This window comes from Meles meles, chromosome 7 (genome assembly GCF_922984935.1).
Source record: "Meles meles chromosome 7, mMelMel3.1 paternal haplotype, whole genome shotgun sequence".
Classification (NCBI taxonomy): domain Eukaryota; kingdom Metazoa; phylum Chordata; class Mammalia; order Carnivora; family Mustelidae; genus Meles; species Meles meles.
The window spans coordinates 88,892,697-88,915,033 of NC_060072.1; the positions used below are offsets into that span (position 1 = coordinate 88,892,697).

General features: G+C 43.4%; 1 protein-coding gene across 1 annotated transcript in view; it reads left to right on the plus strand.

Annotated features, from left to right (window-relative positions):
* Window positions 1-22,337, plus strand: part of SLC4A8 (solute carrier family 4 member 8) — a 78,173-nt gene that overhangs the window by 43,728 nt on the left and 12,108 nt on the right. Inside the window, exons 15-22 of the mRNA XM_046012942.1 lie at window positions 3,462-3,567; window positions 4,148-4,309; window positions 7,474-7,587; window positions 10,543-10,704; window positions 11,605-11,856; window positions 15,234-15,302; window positions 17,014-17,187; window positions 19,954-20,091. Of these exons, the coding sequence (XP_045868898.1) occupies window positions 3,462-3,567; window positions 4,148-4,309; window positions 7,474-7,587; window positions 10,543-10,704; window positions 11,605-11,856; window positions 15,234-15,302; window positions 17,014-17,187; window positions 19,954-20,091 (1,177 nt within the window). The remainder of the gene's footprint in view (window positions 1-3,461; window positions 3,568-4,147; window positions 4,310-7,473; window positions 7,588-10,542; window positions 10,705-11,604; window positions 11,857-15,233; window positions 15,303-17,013; window positions 17,188-19,953; window positions 20,092-22,337) is intronic.

Genomic DNA, 22,337 nt, shown 5'->3' on the forward strand with positions numbered 1-22,337 from the left:
TCTCTCATGGTTCATCTCCCTCTCTGATTTCTCCCCCTTTGGATTTCCCTCCCTTCCCCTATGGTCCTTTGTGCTATTGCTTGTTTGGGATTTCATCAGATAAAAAGCTTCTACACAGCAAAGGAAACAGTCAACAAAGCTAAGAGGCAACCTGCGGAAAGGGAGAAGATATTTGCAAAGACATTATAGATAAAAGGCTGATATCCAAGATCTATAAAGAACTTCTCAAACTCAACACTCAAAAAACTAATAACCCAGTCAAAAATGGGCATAGACACTTCTCCGAAAAAGACATACAAATGGCTCACAGACACATGAAAAAATACTCGACATCAGTAGCCATCAGGGAAATTCAAATCAAAACCACAATGAGATCACCTTACACCAGTTAGAATGGCAAAAATTAACAAAACAGGAAACAACAAGTGTTGGCGAGGATACAGAGCAAGGGGAATCCTCTTACACTGTTGGTGGGAGTGTAAGCTGGTGCAGCCACTTTGGAAAACAGTGTGGAGGTTCCTCAAGATGTTAAGAACAGAGCTACCCTACAACCCAGCAATTGCACTCCAGGTATTTACCCCAAAGATACAGATGTAGTGAAAAGAAAGGGCACATGCACCCCAATGTTCATAGCAGTGATGTCCACAATAACCAAACTGTAGAAGGAGCTGAGATGTCCTTCAACAAATGAATGGATACAGAAGATGTGGTCCATATATACAATGGAATATTACTCAGCCATCAGAAACAGTGAACACCCACCATTTGCATCAACATGGATGTAACTGGAGAGGGGGATTATGCTAAGTGAGATAAGTCAAGCAGAGAAACAATTAAATGGTTTCACTCATATGCTTATGTGGAACATAAGCAGTAGCATGAAATTATTTTAATAATTACAAAATAACAACAATTAGGGAGTATGGTCTTTAAAGCCTTGTGGATTGCTGATTGGCATTGGGGTAAAGTTCATTCTTTGACCTTTTTAAAAATCATATATTCATTTAACAAAATTTGTTGAGCACCTACTACATGCCAAGTATTTTTTTAGGCCCTGGAAATATAGGGCATGACAGACAAAGGATCTACCTTCATGAGTACCCAGCCCTGGATTGAGTAGACTTTGGATCTGGATACTATAATTCTGTGTTAATAAAGCTCAAGATGGTATTTTTCATATTTGTCTTCTGTTGTTGCAGCTAGAACTCTCCAACTCTTTTCTTTTTTTTAACAAGAACTTTATTATTATTTTTAAGATTTTATTTATTTATTGACAGAGATCACAAGTAGGCAGAGAGTCAGGCAGAGAAAGAGGGGGAAGCAGGCTCCCTGCTGAGCAGAGAGCCTGATGTGGGGCTCCATCCCAGGACCCTGGGATCGCAACCTGAGCCGATGGCAGAGGCTTTAACCCACTGAGTCACCCGGGCGCCCCATCTCCAACTCTTTAAATGATTTTATGTTGGTATGTGTGGAATGATTTTTAAATTTTTAATTAATTATTTTTTATTTTATTTTATTTTTTAAAAAGATTTTATTTATTTATTTTTCAGAAATGGAGAGAAAGAGCACAAGCAGGGGGAGGGGACAGAGGGAGAGGGAGAAGCAGACCCCTTGCTGAGCAGGGAGCCTGACCTGGGGCTTGATCCAAAGACCCTAGGATCGTGACCTGAGCCAAAGGCAGACCCTTCACTGACTGAGTCCCCCAGGCGTCCCTGAACTGATTTGTTAAGAGCAGTTTAGGTTCATAGCACAATTGAGCAGAAGGTGCAGAGAGTTCCCATCTAGCCTCTGCTCCCACATATGTGCAGTTTCCCCTCTATCACCATCCCGTATACCAGAGTGGTGAGTTTGTTGAAGCAATGAATTTACATTGATACATCGTTATCACCCAAAGACCATAGTTTACATTAGGGTTCACTCTTGGTAATATACATTCTGTGAGTTTTGATGAATCTGTAATGATATACCACCCATTATAGTATCATACAGAATAGTTTCACTGCCTTAAAAATCCTCTGTGCTCTGCCTACTCATCCCTTGCTAACAATCTGACCCTGGGAAACCACTGGTCTTTTCAGCATCTTCATAGTTTTGCCTTTTCCACAATATCATATAGTTGTAATCATTCAGTATATAGGTTTTTTAGACTGGCTTTGTTCACATACTCTTATCTCCTTAAAGGTCTTTTATGTCTTTTAATGCCTTGATAGTTTGTTTCTTTTTAGTGCTGAATAATAGTCTATTGTCTAAGTATAGTATAGCTCATCTATTCATCTCCTAAAGGACATCTTTGTTGCTTCCAAATTTGGAATTGATTTTTTAAAAGATTTATTTATTTACTTGAGAGAGAGAGAAAGAGTATGCGGATTGGGGTGGGGGAGCCAAGGGAGAGGGAGAGAGAGTGTCCCAAGCAGATTCTGCGCCGATTGCGGATCCATGACCCCAAGATGACAACCTAAGCAGAAGCCAAGAGTCTGATGTTCAATCAGCTGTGCCATCCATTGATTTTTCATACGTAAATATAGAACTTTATAGCTTTCCCTATTACTTTTCATTTTGTTGGTTTCCACCTCTTATAATCTGTTGAGATCTTTTTGTATTTTACTTTTGTCACACTTAGAAGGCATGCTCATTAAATTTACAGATGATACAAAGTTGGTGGGAATGGCTGTGTTCATTGTGTATCCTGAAGCATGTTGGGACTGGGAGACAAATGGTGGCCAGTAGGTGGGCAGATCTGGTCTAGTCAGATGGAAGTGGAGGCCGCTGTGGTGGGATATTTTCAGGAATAAAGCAGTGTCAGGAAGAGCTTGCATCACAATTCTAGGAGACTGATTTTTATTTATTTTTTATTTTTGTCAAAGATTCTATTTATTTGACAGAGAAAGAGTATAAGCAGGGGGAGCAGCAGGCAGAAGGAGAAGCAGACTCCCCACTGAGTGAGAAGGACCCCGGGATCATGACCTGAGATGAAGGCAGATGCTCAACCGACTCTGCCACCCGGGCATCCTGAGACTCTGATTTTTAGAACAAGAATGTGATGGGATATAAGGAGCAGGAGATATCCAGGCTTGGAGGAGACTGTTGAGAGCCGACTGGGGTATCAGGTCCTCCCTGCTCTGTATATTGAATTTCATGGGAAGGGCCTGAGAGGAAGAAACTAAGCAGGAAACCACCAGGGCTCATTCTGAGCATGTGAGGTGCCGAGCTTGGTTGTCGGCACAATTTAATTCAAGACCCACATGCTGATTTGTGTCTGTCTTTAGTAATGGCTAACTGGAAAATAAGATGTGGTTGGGCTCACGAATGGACCTCAAGCACCAGGACCAATCTCAGGGATCTGAAGGGGCAAAAGGGCAACAAGGCAGGCTCTGACAGAACCGTTAGCCCAGGCATGGCTAAAAGTATTTAATGGAATACTTGGCTGCTTTCTTCAGGAATCTTTTTTCTTTTCCCCTTAGCTGCAGGTGTACTTTCCCAGAAAATCCCAACAATCATACCCTACAGTACTGGAAGGACCACAATATCGTGGCGACAGAAGTCCACTGGGCCAACCTGACTGTTAGTGTAAGTCTGGAGCTGTGTTAAGGTGCTGTGACTGCCAGGGGGAAGTGCGGCAGCCCTTCCGCAAGGTCTGGTGTTTTCAAAAAGAAAGTTCTTTTTTATTTAAACTATTTTTGCTGACCATTTCCCCCTTCAGAAGTTCTGTTGTCTATAAAGGGAAAAGAAGATTGCCTTTCTCTTCTCTCCCACACGCCCCATACCCGGTGCCCGCTCTAAGGAAATATGGGGCATGACACCAGGCAGGGCGGGGGGCACACCCAGTGTGGTGAGGCTTGAAGAACATTCAGAATGCAAGTGCTCTGTAATAGAAACAAACCGCCAGGCCCTCCCAGAACTGCGTGCTTGCTTGGGACCATCCTGGTTTCATTTCCAAAAGTTCCTAAGGACAAGGAGTTGTCGGAGGAGGCCCCTAGAAGTGGGAGCACCACAGCCCTGCTGAGGTCAGGAGGATGTGGCTGGTGGCCTGTGCTCCCCCGCGCATCCCTGGCCTCTGTGGGGTGACAGCAAGTGGCAGGCTTTGAAAGCCAGAGCTGTCGATTACCTTGTGCCTGCCTCTCATCACCCAGAACGCTTGTCCCTCCAGGAATGCCAGGAGATGCATGGTGAGTTCACGGGATCTGCATGTGGCCATCACGGACCCTATACTCCCGACGTGCTCTTCTGGTCCTGCATTCTCTTCTTCACCACCTTCATCCTCTCGAGCACCTTAAAGACATTTAAGACAAGCCGCTACTTCCCAACCAGAGTAGGTAGCATGCTCATGCACGTATTTTGCATTAGAATTCTAATGTAACAGTCAATTCTCTGCGTGCTGAGTGGAGCCGCAGGTGGCCAGCCCCACACGTCCCCATAAGCCATACTATGGCATTCTCCTCTCTTAGTGTCTGGCAACCTTTCCTCAATGTGTGGTGGGGGATGAGGGATTAATACTTAAAAATTTTGTTTAGAAGTGCCAGGTGACAGGTACCTTGCTGACTTATTCAGTAGAACACGCGACACTTTCTTTGTTTTATTAAGTAGGTTCTAAGCTCAGCGTGGAGCCCAACCCAGGGCTTGAACTCACAACCCTGAGATCAAGGCTACAGCTGAGATCGAGAGTCAGACATCTAACAAACTAAGACATCCAGGCCCCCCAGGCATGAGACTCTTGCTCTCAGGGTCATGAGTTCAAGCCCCACACTGGGGTTAGAGATTACTTTAAAAAAGAAAAACCGTTGGTGGTAACTCTCATTTCCAGAATGCTGTTAAGTTTCATTTCCAGAATGCTGGGACATGTAGCTTACAATAGCTAGAGCTGGCTCCTAATTATAATAAATTGGGATGATCACTTTGGATACATAAAGGACCCCAAAGTCTCTTCCCAGGGATGGCCCTTGTGGCAGCTTGTGAAATCAGTGGTCACATTGACTGCAGCAGCCAAAATGCTCCTGAGTTGGTTACTGTGACTGTTTGAAGGCTCAAACACTCTTTGCTGATGTGGATGGCACTGTTTGATTGCGACCAGCTGTAGTAGCACAGAATTAGAGGCTGGGTGTAGAGTAGCTAAAAGGGGCCACTTTTGCTTTGAAAGGGAGTTCAGATCAGGAGAAATGGTGGTTTTTCTGTAAGGGAGGGTTCAATCAGGTGCATTTGCAGAGCAGGAAGTCTGCATGGGTGGGGATCTTAGTTGATTAGATATTTATGGTACACACATGCATGATTAAAACACATTCTTAGATATCAGGGAGACCACATAGTAGTTAAGGGAAACACATATCGTATAAGTTCCGGGTCACTGTTTCTGGTTTGGACAATAGTTAGTAAGTGGCGGTTCTCTACTACCTATTTGCCCAGACCTGGGTTAAGTGCTAGCGGGGATATAAAATATTTTTTTTTTAAAGATTTTATTCATTTGAGAGAGAGATAGTGCAGGAGCAGGGGGAACGGCAGAGGGAGAAGCAGACTCCCTGCTGAGCAGGGAGCCGGATGTGGGGCTCAATCCCAGGACCCCGGGATCATGACCTGAGCCCAAAGCAGACAACCGACTGAGCCATCCAGGAGCCCCAAAAGAAGTTTAGAACATGGTTTCTGCCATCATCTAGGGAAGGGAAACATATGAAACATACGGGCCCCTATGAAACAGTAATTGAGAGTTGGGTGTCAGGGCCATAGACGTTCAGAGGGAAGAAGGGCCACTGGACCCCAGGCTGGTCCAATGAACCCAAGATGGCTCGCTGTGGGGGCGGGCAGGTACAGGTGCAGAGAATATGTGTAACATTCAGAAGAGAACTAATACAACCAGGGGCAGGGAGCTGGAAAGTTCAGGTTTCAATGTCAGGTTAAGATATATTTTGACCAAAGATATATTTTGCTCGACTTCTCTTGGAAGTTCAGATTAAGGCAGGCACTGGGCACTTTCGAGACATTTTATTTTATTTTATTTATTTATTAGAGATCAGATTTTTTAAAAATTTAATTTATTAATTTGACAGACAGAGATCACAAGTAGGCAGAGAGATAAGACGAGAGAGAGGAAGGGAAGCAGGCTCCCGGCCAAGCAGAGAGCCCGACGCGGGGTTTGATCCCACGACCCCGGGATCATGACTTGAGCCCAAAGCAGAGGCTTTAACCCACTGAGCCACCCAGGCACCCCAAGACGTTTTATTTTATTTCAGCCACACTAAACTATAAAGCCCTCTGGGGCGCAAAGCAGTGAGAAGTGTTATAGAGAAAATGAAGCGGGAAAGGAGTAGAGGAGGTGCTAGAGTAGAGGGTGGTGACCAGCGTCAAGTAGCATCATTGGGGAAGACCCCCAGGAGCAGGAGATGCCTGCGTGAACACAAAGGGGGTGAGGGAGCTGCCTGACGGGTTACCCGGAGGAAAATCATTCCAGGTGGAGGCATGAGCAAGCACAGAGCCCCTGAGCTGGGAGTGAGTCTGGCCTGAGTAAGAAATGACACAGTGGGGGCATCTGGGTGGCTCAGTGGGTTAATGCCTCTGCCTTTAGCTCAGGTCATGGTCCCAGGGTCCTGGGATCGAGCCCCACATCGGGCTCTCTGCTCAGCGTGGAAGCCTGCATCCTCCTCTCTCTCTCTCTGCCTGCCTCTCCGGCTACTTGTAATCTCGTAATCTCTGTCTGTCAAATAAATAAATTAAGAAAAAAAAAAAAAGAAATGACACAGTGGTCTGCGGGACTAAAGCAGAGCGAGCGAGCAGGGAAGCTCTAGAAGCTGGGCTCAGGGACATGATGATTGCACTGTGGGGGCCTCAGCGACCAAGGCCTTTTGGGTGTTTGCCTCAGTGAAATGAGGCACCATTTCAGGGTTTTCGTGGAGGAGTGACCTGTTCCAACTTCTGTTTTCAATGATCAGCCTGGCCGCTTTCGAGAAGGTCAGAACAAGGTTAAGGGTCTGCTGTACTTATCGGGACAAGAGCCAATGGTCACATTGATCTGGATAGGAATAGTGGAGGTGGAGACAGGTGCTCAGATCCGGGCTCTGTTCTAAGGGGGAGCTAATAGGACTTGCATGCAGGTAGATGAACTGTTAGACGTAAGGGAGAAGAGGAGTTGAACCTGCTGCCAAGGTTCTTGGCCGGCACAAATGGACCTTGACTGGTCGTAGAAAATCTTATTCCAAGTTCTCAGAACTACTGTCTCCACCTGGGCATAAATCCTCCGAACAGAACTCTTCCCAGTCAGGGCGGTGACATGAGAGCTTGAAGAAGAGTTCCTTCTCCCCCATCATATCCACGCTTTTGAGGTGTTAGCCTGGGCATGGTAACATATTCCTATTGTTGAAATATACTTATATTAATTCAGTTATAAAATGAAAGCATGCTTCCGAGGACTTTTAAAACTTGTATAATACTAAATTCTTTTCTACTGCATTTAACCTAATAAAACACTTTTCCAATCCTTTCTCACGCCAGGTACGCTCCATGGTGAGTGACTTTGCTGTCTTCCTCACTATCTTCACAATGGTGATCATCGACTTTTTGATTGGAGTCCCATCCCCAAAACTTCAAGTTCCCAGTGTGTTCAAGGTAAACAGCTTTCAGGGCACTTGGTGCCCTCACGTGGTTTCCCAGAAAAGTTACTCTCCAAGGCCATACCATACCTGAATCCTGTGTTCCGCAGTGCCCTCCATCTAAACTTTGCTCCTCATGCCTTACCTTTTAAAAGAGCAAACTCTGCGGGGTTAGCTGAGTTCAAGCCCCAAAAGTCTGAGAACAGAACCCAAAAGTGGTTAAAAGAATGGAAGGTTAAGATTTAAAACAATGCAATGGAATTCACATGTTTACTTAAATACATACCACATTCTGTGGAAATGTGGGGTCCCTGGAACAAGTCTGGTTAACAGTGCTTTCATGGAGCATCAACTCTCTAAGGGCACTAGGAGGGATAAAGAAGCTGGATTAGGACTTGGCACCTGTCCTCAAGGATGGTGCCGTGGGAAGAGGTGAGCGGGCCAGAGGGCCTTGCCCACAGGGTAGCGCTCCTACCAGAGTAACTGGCACAGCTCTTCAGCCCTGTTTCAGTGTTTCTTTGTATAACTCCCTATAATCTATAATATTTTGCCCATGCAAAAAAGGCAAACAAATGATCATATGTGGGGACTCTAGATCTGTTTAGGGGTACTGAGTAACACAGAGGATGGGAAGCTGAAGGGAGGGAAAGCCCTGGTGTACTCAGTGACCTGGGAAGAATCATAAAATGAGAAGACAGGAGAGGCTGGGGAGGAGAAAGAAGACAGGAATAAAGGCAGCCCCTTGACTTACAAACATCCCTATACCACATGCTTTTGTCTTCCCTTTCTTTTTCTCTCCCTCCCTGAAATAGACCTAGGTAAAAATATCTTTTTCCATAGTGCCTGAAAATTTTTTATTTTGTTAAATGCACTGTAATGCCATCAGTTAGAAATTTGTGGATTAAAAAAAAGCCAGCCTCTTTAAAAATATAATTTCTCCGAGAATATGTCATTCTCACCTTTGTTTGAATGAGTGCAGTCAGCTTCCTCTCTAATACCTACCTAAGGTCAACCCTCCAGGAGGAATGGATTTGGTGTAAAAATAAGCAATTTGAGAACATTAAGCAGTCCTTGGAAAGGTTCCCTGATGGGTAGGCTTAAGATAATCAGAAGGTACTGAATTTCTGGGACATCTGGGAAGAAGGCCTCTGGGAGGTAGGAGAGACATGAGAAGGGAAAATGGGAGAATGTCAAGGAAAATGTTGCTCATTGGCAGGCCTCCCTTTCAGGAAGCAAAGAAGACATTTTCTTCCTTCTTTTCTTCTCCATTATGCCACATGGCCCCTAGCGATTAAGACCTGGTCTGAAGGCTAGTACTGTTACTAATGTGTTAATGTCAGTCAGAGGTTCGTTTTTGTTTGTTTGTTTGTTTTTTTAAGATTTTAAAAAATTTATTCATTTTAGAGAGAGTGAGTGCAAGCGAGTGAGAGCATGATCAGGGATTGGGGGTCAGAGGAGATAGGGAGAAACAGACTTCTGGCAGAGCAGGGAGCCCAATGACATGGGGCTTGATCCCAGGACCCCAGGATCATGACCTGAGCCAAAGGCAGATGCTTAATCGACTAAGCCACCCAGGCACCCCATGTCAGTCAGAGTTTAATAAATTTTTATGCTGACTTGAGAATTTAACTTAGAACATTGTTACTAAGGAGACATGGATTCTATAAACTTTCAGAACTTAACCTATTCATAATTTGGGATTTGGTGGCATTATTGATAAACATTTGAATCCTACAGTCATGACCCATATGGACCCAACTACTTTGGATGTAGCATTTTTTTCTTTGAAGATTTTTTTTATTATTATTTATTTATTTGACAGAGACACAGCAAGAGAGGGAACACAAGCAGGGGGAGTGAGAGAAGGAGAAGCAGGCCTCCTGCTGAGCAGGGAGCCCGATGTGGGGCTCGATCCCATGGCCCTGAGATCATGACCTGAGCCAAAGGCAGATGCTTAATGACTGAGCCACCCAGGCGCCCTTCAGTCTTTGCCTTGTTCATTGAGTTTGGGTCAATTCTGGGTCAGTTTGTGTCCCTGTCCTTTTATCTTCCATTACTACTTGCCAGATAAGGGGAACTTTTCTTCCCCAGAATACCCTGGAGGGGGTTTGAGGATCTAGGAGAGTTTAAGTATGTCAAAAACACCCAAACAAGATTTATGAACAGTAGTGGTCTTACAGGGATATTGGAGACCCAACAGGCCCTCAAGTTCAATAGTCTCAAGTCTCTAGTACTTGGGCTCCAGTTTCACTGCTGTTGGGAGAAGGCCCCAATCTGAGCCCAACCAACACAATCTGAGCCCATGAGCTCTATTTTGCCTATATTTGTGCCGTGACATGTGTTGTATGGCTTCTGGGGGGCCAGTCTGAAATCTGGAGGTAGATAATAAAAATTATTTATATTTGCCTTAATTATAATTGTATTAAAAATTTTTTTGACAATGGATTTTGTTATTTTACTTGGGTTAATGTTCAGATAAAGTTGCTTTCTCTGTATGTGGGTTTGGAGAGTAGGAGAAGGAAGTGAAGGATTAATGAATATTTCACAGGAAGTTGATAATTGAGGATTGACTCAAAGGGAATTTGGAACAAGGTCATAGATTTCCTAAGGAGTTGCTGTATTTTATGACTTTTTTTTTTTTAAAGATTCATTTACTTGAGAGAGAGAGAAAGCAAGTGAGACAAAGAACACGAGCAGGGGAGAGGGGTAGAGGAAGAGGGAGAAGCAGACTGCCTGCTGAGTAGAGAGCCCGACATGGGGTTCGATCCCAGGACCCTGGAACCATGACTTGAGCTGAAGGCAGATGCTTAACCCACTGAGTCACCTGGATGCCCCACATGACCTTTTTTTTTTTTTTTTTTAAGGATTCTCATTTAAGAATAATGTGAATATTCTGATTTAGTTTGATCTGCTTTGCCCTAATGACTACAGTTAAAATACAAAAATAAAACTATGTTTTTTTCCCCTTCAGCCGACAAGGGATGATCGAGGGTGGATTATTAGTCCCATTGGCCCCAATCCCTGGTGGACTGTGATAGCTGCAATTATCCCGGCTCTTCTCTGCACTATCTTAATATTCATGGACCAACAGATCACAGCTGTCATCATTAACAGGAAGGAACACAAGCTCAAGGTAATAGAAGTTCTGACCTAGAAGGACAAATAGAAGTCTGTTACTTTTTTTTCTTTATTTTAGGATCAGCCCATTTAGACCAGGAACTATAGAACCTGGATAAAAACAGTCATGGAAGGAGCTCATAAAGGGTTTTCAGGGCCTTCCAATCCCTCCACTAGTGACAAAGATTGGTTTGGATATGAAACCAGAGTAGAGAATGATGGAAAGATGCGAAGGGAGATTGGACTCTATCACTGTCTTCGCAAATCTGTGGGGAAGGGTGTGGGCACAGTTCCTTATAGTCCCTATACAGGCTTATCCTTCGGAGGTTCAGTTCAGGGCTTGAGGTGCTGTTTCCTGGAGTCAGATAGTCTCCCCCATGGTGTGCATTACTGGGGTTTTCAGACTGAACCTTGAGCCCAAGGGTTCTAAGGATATAGGGTTGATTTCAGCACATTTACTAGTGAAAGGCTCCATGCCTTCATCTCTGTTCTCTCGTTATGTGGAGTAGACAAATCCATATTTGTCAAGAATCTGGGGGTATTTGTAAGAAGCCATTAATCTCCAACTCCTCTATTGTCGATCATCTAGACACTAGGATGGTCAAGATGTGGCTTGGTCTCTGGTTACTCTGCCAAGAAGAGATGAGTCTTTGAATGTATGAGACTCCGGGTGAGATCTGGGGTGTGCTTGAATAAAAAATGGATATAGCATATATAGGACAGCCTAAAGTTTCGTTTTTTTCTTCTCTGTTCCCTCCAAACCAGGAGGGTCTGGAAGACTCATCTGGGATCCCTAGACACCTTCTTCCTTACCTATACACCCCTTCATGCTTTGGGCTGGGGACGCTTAGCTCACTGTTCTATGCCCCACTACCACCAGCCCATGGGTGGTAACGGAGACTCTGTTTCCCCACAGAAAGGCTGTGGCTACCACCTGGACCTGCTGATGGTGGCCATCATGCTGGGTGTCTGCTCCATTATGGGCCTGCCTTGGTTTGTGGCTGCAACCGTCCTGTCCATCACGCATGTGAACAGCCTCAAGCTAGAATCTGAATGCTCTGCTCCTGGAGAACAACCCAAGTTCTTGGGCATCCGAGAACAGAGAGTGACAGGCCTTATGATCTTTGTGCTGATGGGCTGCTCAGTCTTCATGACGGCCATATTAAAGGTAACCATTCGTTCCCACATTAGATAAATATTTAGTGCCTGATTTATGTCAGGAATTCTGTTAGGTCCTGGGAATACAGTGATATGCCAAAGAGATACACATACAAATTCCTGCCCTGGGAGAGCTTACTCTAGCCAGGTAAGATGGATAAGATGTAGTTAAAGACGTTAGTCAAGAAAATAAACATGAGGGGTGCCCAGCTGGCTCTGTCAGTGGAGCATGAGACTCTTGATCTCGAGGTTGTGATTTCAAGCCCCATGGTGAGTATGGAGATCACTTAAAAATAAAATCTTTAAAAAAAAAGAGGGGTTCTTGGATGGCTCAGTTGGTTAAGCTTCCAACTCTTGATCTCAGCTTGGGATCTTGGATTCAGGCCCCTCATTGGGCTCTACTCTGGGCATGGAGCCCACTTAAAAAAAAGAGGAGAAGGGAGAGAAGTGTACAAAAAAAAGGAAGAAAGAAAACAAACATGATAAATATAGAATATGAAAATGATAAAAAGAAATAGTGTTCCATGGTGCTATAGAGAATGAGGGGAGTATTGTTTTCATTCATGTGGTCGAGAAGGCTTCTACGGAGATGGTGTTTAAGATGAGATGGAGCCAGGGGCACCTGGGTGGCTCAGTGGGTTAAGCCTCTGCCTTCAGCTCAGGTCATGATCTCAGGGTCCTGGGATCAAGCCCCGCATTGGGCTCTCTGCTCGGCAGGGATCCTGCTTCTTCCTCCCTCTCTGCCTGCCTCTCTGCCTACTTGCGATCTCTCTGTCAAATAAACAAATAAAATCTTAAAAAGAAAAAAAAAAAGATGAGATGGAGCCAGCTGTGCCATGGATGGAGGGAGGTGGCATGGGGGAAGTGAGAATAGCAATCTAGCCAGGCCCGAGATGGGAAAGAGTGAGATGTGTTCTAAGAAATATGAGGGCCATGTGGCTCAAGGCATTGAGTGAAATGAGAGTGAAGAGCAGGTAGGGGCAGCTCATGCAGGGCCTCATGGACTCTGGTAAAGTTTACCTCTAAAGGGTTAACTTTCAGGCAAGGGTCATGATCCATTTAGTATTTTTATTTTTAAGATTTTTTTTAAATTTATTAGAGAGAGAGAGAGAATGAACAGTGGGGAGGGGCAGAGGAAGAAAGGGAGAGAGAGAGAAAGAAGCAGACTCCTTGCTGAGCAGGAAGCAGATCCAAAGTCTTGTTGGTTGACTAGATGTGGGATGGAGTGTGGAAAAATGGAAAAATCAAAATGCCTGCTAGGTTTCTGATTTGACCATCTGGGTGGAGGGTAGAGACATTTAAGATGGAGAAGACTGCATGAAAGAGGGAGTGATTTTTGTGAGAGGTGGTGGGACTATGGTCAGATCTGGGTGAGATACCCAGCAGGCAACTGCGTGAAGAAGCTAGAGGAGGGTTCTGGATTAAAAATATAAATGTGGGAGTCAACAGCACTTAGTGGTGTTGAAAGCCCTGGGAGTAGATAAAATCACTCAGGGAGAAGTGTAGATATAACAGAGAAAGAGGCCGAGAGGCAGGAGCAGAGTCTAAGGAGCTCCAATATTTAGAAGTCGGGTAGAGGAGGAGATAGCAACAGAGACTCAGAAGGAGCTGCCAGAGAGGTAGGATGGAAACCAAGAGGGTGTGGTATCAGGGAAGCCAAGCAAGGGGAATGTTTCCAGAAAGAGGGATTGGTTAGAATCTGTCTGTCTAGAATGATAAAGACTAAACCAAGCCATTAGATTTGGCAACATGGAGGCCTAACATGCCTCAACAAGAACAGATTCAGTGGAATGATAAGACTGAAGTTGAATTTCAGGGAAGTGAGGAGCAAATAGGAGGTGAGAAGTAAAGACAGCACGGGCAGCCAGCTCTTTCAAGAGATTTTTTATATTAAATGGAAAATTTAATTATATTTTTATAATTTAATTTATAAAAATTTATAATAATTAATATATAAAAATTAATTAATCAACAAATCAATAATTTAATAAATAAATAATATAGAAATAATTCAACAATAATAAATAAATAAATAATTTAATAATTAATATATAAAATATAGAAAAATTAAAATTTTTTATATTAAACGGAAAATGGGCAGTGGCTGGTGTGGGATGTGGGGTTAAAGAGGATTTTTGGAAAGACAGAAGATGCCTTGAACGTGAGAAAAAAATTTTTTTAGTTTTGTGGGTGTAAGACTTGCTTTTGGAAAAATAGGGTGAAAAGGAAAGTTCTCTGGCTGTATCGCTAAGTCCCAAACACTCCAGAGCATTCTGGAAACGAGGCTCCCTTGCCTCCTTTTCCCCTCTTTTTGGTGACTCTTCAGCCACCCCAGCCTGCTCCGTGAGTGCTATTTAAGGGCGATAGTTGAGAGAAATGGGAGAGGACTTGGAACCATCTTCTGGCCCCTTACTTTCCACCCAGTCCACCTCTCCTCACGCCCCCTCCCAACTTCTACTCTCTGTCCCCAGCCCTGCCCCACTCCCTCCTCTGGTCTAGCCATCGTCTGGAGGTGCCCACAGTTTGCTGCTCCTCCAGGAAGCTAACCACGAAGGCATGGCGGTGGGCATTGCCTGGTCTTCCTAGAACTATCTCAGAAGGCTTCTTTCAGGACACCATTCAGTAGTTCTACAAGCAAGGTTAGCAACAAACTGAGATGTCTGCTCACTCTACGGTTGAAACAACATAAAATCTAATGAGGATTTTCTAGTTCTGAGAGGAATTATGTTTGGAAATTTTCTTTAGGTTCAGAATAAAAGCAAGCCAAGTTCAGTCTTCAGCTACAAGACATCCCTTGCCTTGATTCCGCAGGCCTCATTTCCCTACCTCATAGAGTTGCCCTGAAGATAGCTGGGATTGATAGATGAGATCTGATAGGTGTGTATGCATATTCAAGTGCAATAGAAAGATACTGATTTTTCTCCCCAAATCATTCCCCGATAACTCCCCATTCCTGCCCTCAAGTCTCTGGTTAGCAGAAAGGAAACTTTTTAGTCCGTTTTAAAACATACCAAATCCCTGAGATGATTATGTAATTAGTGTAAAAAGATGTGTGTGTGTGTGTGTGTGTGTGTGTGTGTGTGTGTGTGTGTGTGTGTGTGTCTGCCCATCCCCATGGAGGAGGAAGAGCCAGACAAGGGTAAAATGTGAGGCCTGTGATTTAACTAGGACCAGATTACTCTTATGTATAGTCATTTCATCTCAGAATGAAAGGATATTTGATCATTGTCAGCTTCTGATTTTGCTTCTCCTTCTAAATCATGCCAGAGGCAGCAGGAGCTAATGAGGTGTTTATGCCGTGGTTGGGGGACTCAGTTTCCTTCTTGGAGATTTACAAGTTTATGATAGCTAATTTAATTTCTGGTCTTTCTGTCCTTTTGTCCTCAGTTTATCCCAATGCCAGTACTCTATGGAGTTTTCCTCTACATGGGAGTTTCCTCCCTACAAGGAATTCAGGTATTGCACGGTTCGACCTGGGCAACGACTTTGCACCACGAGCTCATCCATCCTGACCAGAGAGGGAGGGCTCTCCCAGGGGTGCATGAACCTGTTCTCGTGGGAACCCCTTTCCTAAGCTTGCCACTTAAAGCTATTTGAGGATTTAAATGTTGGATTTAAATGTTGCCTCTATCACATGCTAACCTTAGGGAAATTACCTGTGTTTCTCTGAGACTTAGTTTCCATTTTTGTCCAGTAGAGACAGTAGGTCACCTACTGTCTGCTCATGTTTCTTTGGGCACTGGGCAAGTCATTTGGACAGTCAAGCTAGCATGAGAGGACAGAGACTTTCAGGATGGCCTGGCTTGATGTCATGGTACCAGTCCTTCATTAGCTATGTAACAGGCAGATAGCAGGCTTCCATGCATGGATCACACTAGCTGTCACGCCAGGCTACGGTGTGAGCAAGGCAGACGACACTGGCTGTGGTGGGGGCTGCTCCAGGTCAGCGGGTACTACTTCCTGTCGTGCTCTGCCTTTGCCCATCTGTCAACTCATTCTTCTGAGTTCTTTGAACACAGAGAATCAGGAGAGTGCCACAGATCATGTGGGCACCCAGATGAATATCCAAGGGTCACTCTTACCCACTGAATTTTAATGTGACCTTGGGCAGGTATTGAATTCCTCTGGGTCTCGGGTTTCCTTTTTATTTATTTTAAATTAATTAATTAGTTAATATTTTATTTATTTCAGAGAGAGAGGGAATGAGAGAGAGAAAGCACAAGCAGTGGGGGAGAGGCAGAGGGAAAGGGAGAAGCAGACTTCCTGCTGAGCAGGAATCCTGGTTCGGGGGTTTGATCCCAGGACACTGGGATCATGACCTGAGCCTAAAGCAGACACTTAACTGACGGAGCCACCCAGGTGCCCCTGTTTTCCTTTTTATAATATAAGGATGGTCATATGTTTTATATCCAGAATATTACGAAGTTTTCTCTTTTTACTATAAATAATCAATGAAAAGCTCCAAACTCTTCAAAGAACAAGAGATAAGGTTTTGATAATAAGCAGAAAGGTGGAACTGGCTTATTTTGTTCTCAACAATCCCCGAGAAAGATCTCTCAGGAGCCAGTGTGAGAGAGAAGAAAGAAATCTGAAACTAGAATTAGAAAAGATAGATTTAGGGGCACCTGGCTGGCTCAGTGGATAGAACATGTGACTCTTGATCTTGGGGTTATGAATTCGAGCACCGTGTTGGATATAGAGATTACTTTAAAAAAAAAATCTTAAGAAAAGAAAAGAGGGGCACCTAGGTGGTTCAATAAGTTAAGTGACTGTTTTCAGCTCAGGTCATGATCCTGGGGTCCTGGGATCCAGCCCCACAGTGGACTCCCTGCTCGGTGGGGAACCTGCTTCTCTTTCTCCCTCTGCCTGTTGCTCCCCCTGCTCGTGCTCACTCTCTCTCTCTCTCCCTCAAATAAAGAAACAAATCTTTAAAAAAAAAAAGAAAAGAAAAGAAAGACGGATTTAAATGTTGCCTCTGTCGTATAACAACCTTAGGGAAATTACCTGTGTTTCTCTGAGACTCAGTTTCCATTTTTGTCCAGTGGAGACAGTAGGTAACTTACTGCCTGCTCATTAGAGCAGGTGATGTAAGAGACATGAATGGGTCTCACAAGGCTTCTGACCCAAAGAAACCTCCTGGAAATAAATGCCAGTTCCCTCCTTTCAGTTCTTTGACCGTCTGAAGCTCTTCGGGATGCCTGCAAAGCACCAGCCAGACTTCATCTACCTTCGGCACGTGCCCCTGCGCAAGGTGCACCTCTTCACCCTTATCCAGCTCACCTGCCTCGTCCTGCTCTGGGTCATCAAGGCATCTCCAGCTGCCATTGTCTTTCCGATGATGGTGAGTTTCCAGCATTATGGTTTATTTTTAAAAAGCGCAATGAGGGGTGCCTGGGTGGCTCAGCGGGGTAAAGCCTCTGCCTTCAGCTCAGGTAATGATCTCAGGGTCCTGGGATTGAGCCCCGCATCGGGCTCTCTGCTCCGTGGGGAGCCTGCTTTCCCCTCTCTATCTGCCTGCTTGTGATCTCTGTCAAATAAATAAATAAAATCTTAAAAAAAAAAAAAAAAGCGTGATGAAATGTACATAACAGAAAGTTTATCATCTTAACCATTTTGTGAGGGTACACTTTGTGTTGTGGTATAACTCTTGCTACCATACATTTCCAGAACTATTTTACCTTGCAAAACTGAAACTCTATACCCATTAAACAATGACTCCCTACTGCCCCTCCCCTAAGCCCTGGAAACCACTATTCTATTTTGGTCTCCATGAATTTGACTACTCCAGGTGCCTCATGAGAGTGGAACCATGAAGTATTTGTGTTTTTGTATCTGGCTTATTTTACTTATTAGCATAATGTCTCCAAGGGGCTCATTTATGTTGTAACATGTGTCAGAATGTCCTTATGAAAGGCTGAATAATATTCCTGTGTGTGTTTTTTTATATATATATATATACACACACATACCACCTTTTGGTTATCTGTACATTCACTCGTACACACTTGGATTGCTCCCACTTTTTGGCTATTGCGAATAATGCTGCCATAAACATGAATTGTACAAATAAGTATGTTCCACTTTCAGTTCTTTGCGGTATATACCTAAAAGTGGATTGCTGGATCATATGGTGATTCCATTTTGAATTTTTTGAGGAATGGCTGCTCGATCTTATAAGTACATGGGGTTCCAATTGGTCCACATCTTTGCCAACACTTATTTTCTGCTTTGGGCCTTTTAGTTTTGTTTGTTGTTTTCTGGAGATCAGCCATCCTAAAGCGTGTGAAGCTAGTGGTTTCGATTTGCATCTCTCTAATGACTAGTGAGCTTGAGCCCCTTTTCATGTGCTTGACTGTATATCTTAAGACCTGTCTGTTCAAACCCTTGCCCATTTTTTAATCAGATTGTTTGTTTTTGGTTGTTGGTGTTGAGTTTCAGGAGTTCTCTATCATTCTAGATATTAACCCCTTATCAGTGGTGAGTCTTCTGGTCGGCTTTTGCAGGAGCAGCTTATTTGCGGACCTTGAGGTGTGGGTGCACGTGTGAGGCGACTTAGCCTCTTTACTTTTACTTTCAAGTCTATCAGTCTGCCTCCCTCCCTCCCTTCCTAACTTCCTTTCTCTTATCTGTGTCTCATGATTCTGACATGGAGAGCATTCTTCATGTTCGCGATAATTTGCGTGTTACTTCAGAGTAACAGAGATCCGATTTAGAATTCATTGCAATCAGAAGTGCTTGGAGTGGTGGAAATCCACTGTTTTCAGCCACTGGGAGAGGGGATGAAGTTGGCCCAGCACTGAGAAGTGACTGGGACATCCTCACCTCCTCTTGAACTGAAGCAGAGACTTTGGAAAAGGGACTAGGGAAGCTCAGCTGTGTGTGGTACCGCAGATGACAAGCTGCTTCCTGCCACTAGGGTGAGGATGAAATTCTTGCCACCTGACATCCTCCCAGTCTCATCTTCTCCTCCTGTTACCTTCTCCTCTCTGGTTCACCCTGTGTCATGTGGCTGTTTGAAAGTGACCCAAAGGGTGGACCTCTAGGGAGAAAAGGCAGTGAGGGTAATGTTTGGTGCTTATTTCAGAACTTTTTGGGAGAATATTCAAGGGTGAGGAAAACGGGGGTTGATGGGGGCTCTTCTCCCCTCCTCTCTCACACATGTACCTCCTGATAGATCTCTCAGTTTTGTCAGAGTTCATGTAGATTTTTGCATTTGGGTGTTATATTCAGGGGTTGACTGGTTAAATTAACAGCAAATGCCTGACAACCCCTTGGAAGGGACACTATTATTTTGGATTTATTTAGAGAGTAGTTGTGGACATGAAGGAGAAGCGTGTTTAAACATAAGCCTGATTTCCCTCATTGCTGTCCAGCCACCAGACATAGCCGCTGAATACCAGTCACTCCAAGCTGGTCATTCTGGGTTATTATTAATTCCCCTTTGGCAAAAATGGCCTTTTATGGGAAAAAAAAGTGGAGCAGCAGCTGAGGCATCCTATCCTATGTACAGATGAGGAAATTAGCTGTCAGATTTTAGGCAAGTTACTTTCTCTCCCTGGACCTCAGTTTTGTCAATTACAAAAAGAGTGTCAGGCCAGTCCAGGGGGCAGAACCACAAAATGCTAGCGATTCATGACGCAGGCATATAGCAAGGATTTTGTGGGGAAATGTAAAGGCGAAGGATCAGGGGGAATTCTGGTGGTCCTTCAAAGACCTTCCTGCCGTGGTGAGGCGTGCTTGGGCTGGGCGTGCCTGGTCTTGCCATAGCTGGGCTCTGGCAAAAGCTCTTTCCCTCAGGACTGCCCTGCAGCCCTTCCTGCTGGTCCCACCACAGGGAAAGGCAACTCTGGGCCTTCTGAGGATGTGCCGTGTCTCTTTTCAGTGAAGGAATTAAATCGGTTGCTCTCCAAGTTGTAGGGCTGTTATAACAATAGTTACATAAAATGCTATACAGAAAGCCCTCTCCTTAGTATCTGATACAAAGAAGGTACTCCATAATAGGCGACTATTATGATTACTATGCATTTGCTTTTCCTTGAAATGTCCTGGTGTTTAACTCCAGGAAAGAAATGAACTCCTTTAATTCCCTTTCCTTATTTTTCTTCAGGTATTGGCGTTGGTCTTTGTCAGGAAAGTGATGGATCTCTGTTTCTCTAAACGAGAGCTGAGCTGGTTAGATGATCTCATGCCTGAAAGTAAAAAGAAGAAGTTGGATGATGCCAAAAAGAAGGCCAAGGAGGAAGAGGTCACGGTTCTTGCACCAACTGTACACTTCGGGCACCCTCAAGTTACAGAACATAGGAAGGGCCACAGGAGAAGTCAGCATGTCAGGAATCCCAAGGGTCATATTCAGGAGTTGGGAAGATTACTCCAAAGGTGTTCTTAGCTGAGAATGGATGAAGGATTCTTGTCCCTATCTGTCCTTTATTTTTGGTCCCAATAATTGGGTTTTCCCCCCTTTGTTTGTCTACAGTCTACTTAGAATATGAACATAGAGTCTGCTCTTATTATCAGATCTCATGGTTCGTGTTCTCCCAAAAGGCCTAATTTGACAACCATACAAAACCTATCATTTGTTATGTACCTAATTGCAGATGGTGTCGAGGTTGGCACCATGCAAAGATAACTTGCACAGGACTTTCTGTCCTTCCTCATTTCCCTCAGCACTTGGCATCTGCTGTCCATACAATGGATGCTCAATCAATGGTCTATGCGTGCCAAGAATGGATGTGTAACAAAATGAAAATACCAGACCAAGAAATGAATGAGCCGGAAAGTGTTTCCAAATACAGTTAGTGCCTGAAATAGTGTCCTTTGAAATGTATTTTAAATGGCATTTTTCCTTAATATCTTGAATTTTTTAAAATCTTGTATTATTTTTTCCCAGCTCTATTGAGATATAATGGACCTATATAACACTGTGTATGACATAATGATTCGCTGTCTGTATATATTGTGAAATGATCACAATAAGATTCGTTAACAAATTCATCATCTCACATAGTCACATTTTTTTTGTGATGAGAATTTTAAAAATTACTCTCAGCTATTTTCAAGTACACAATACACCATTGTTAACTATAGTCATCATGCTGAACATTACGTCCCCAGAATTTATTTATCTTATAACTGAAAGTTTGTATCCTTTGACCACCTTCACCCATTTCCCCCACCCCCAGCAACAACCAATCTGTTCTCTCGGTTCTAGAACTTTAGATGTTTCTTAGGTTCCACAAATAAGTGAGATCATATAGTATTTATCTTTGTCTGTCTGACTTATTTCTCTTAGCTTAATGTCTTCAAGTTTCATTCATGTTGTTGCAAATGGCAAGATTTCCTTCTTTTTTATGGCCACATGATACTCAATTCAATTCAATTCAATTGTGTATATATAAACACACAATATATATTACCTTTTCTTTGTCCATTCATCCTCTGATGGATTAGGTTGTTTCCGTGTCTTGGCTATGGTAACTAATGCTGCAGTGAGCACGGGGGTGTGGAGATCTCTTTGAGATGGTAATTTCATTTCCTTTGGATTTATGCCCAGTATAGTGCAATGGCTGGATCATACGGTAGTTCTGTTTTTGAACTTTTTGAGGCCTCCATGTTGTTTTCCAGAGTGGCTGCACCAATTTGCATTCCCACCAATAGTACGACAGGGTTCCCCTTTCTCTGCATTCTTGTCAGCACTTACCTCTTCTCCTTTTGGTAATCGCCACTCCAATAGGTGTGGGATATTATCTCATTGTGGTTTTGATTTAAATTTCACTAATTATTAGTGATGTTGAACACCTTTTCATGTACCTTCCAGCCATTTGTATATCTTCTTTGGAAAAATGGCTGTTTTAAAATTGGATGATGATGATGATGATGATGATGATGATGATGATGATTTCTATTGAGTTATATGGATCCCTTATATATTTTGGATATTAACTACTTACGAGAGATGTGGTTTACATATATTTCCTCCCATTCCATATTTTCCCTTTTCGTTTTGTTTCTCATTTCTTTTGCTGTGCAGAAGCTTTTTAGTTTTATACCATCCCACTTGTTTATTTTTGCTTTTGTTGCTTGTGGATTTGGTGTCATATCCACAAAATCATTGCCAAGAACAATGTCAAAGGACTTTCCCCCTATATTTTCTTCTAAGAGTTTTAGTGTTTCAGGTTTTACATTCACGTCTAATAACATTTTGAGGTGATTTTTATGAATGGTGTCAGATGGAGTTCCAGTTTCATTCTTTTGCTTGCGAATATCCAGTTTTCCCAGCGACATTTATTGAGACTATCCTTTCTCCACTGAATAGTCTTGGCTCCCTTGTCAAATATTAGTTAACCATATATGCTTGGGCATATTTCTGGGTTTCTAAGTCTGTCACATGTGTCTTTTTTTCTATTATTAAATGAGTTTTAACAATTATAAGCACAAAAGCATTGGAGGAAAACTTTAAATAGAAGATTGATAGAAGTCACTACATAAAATGTG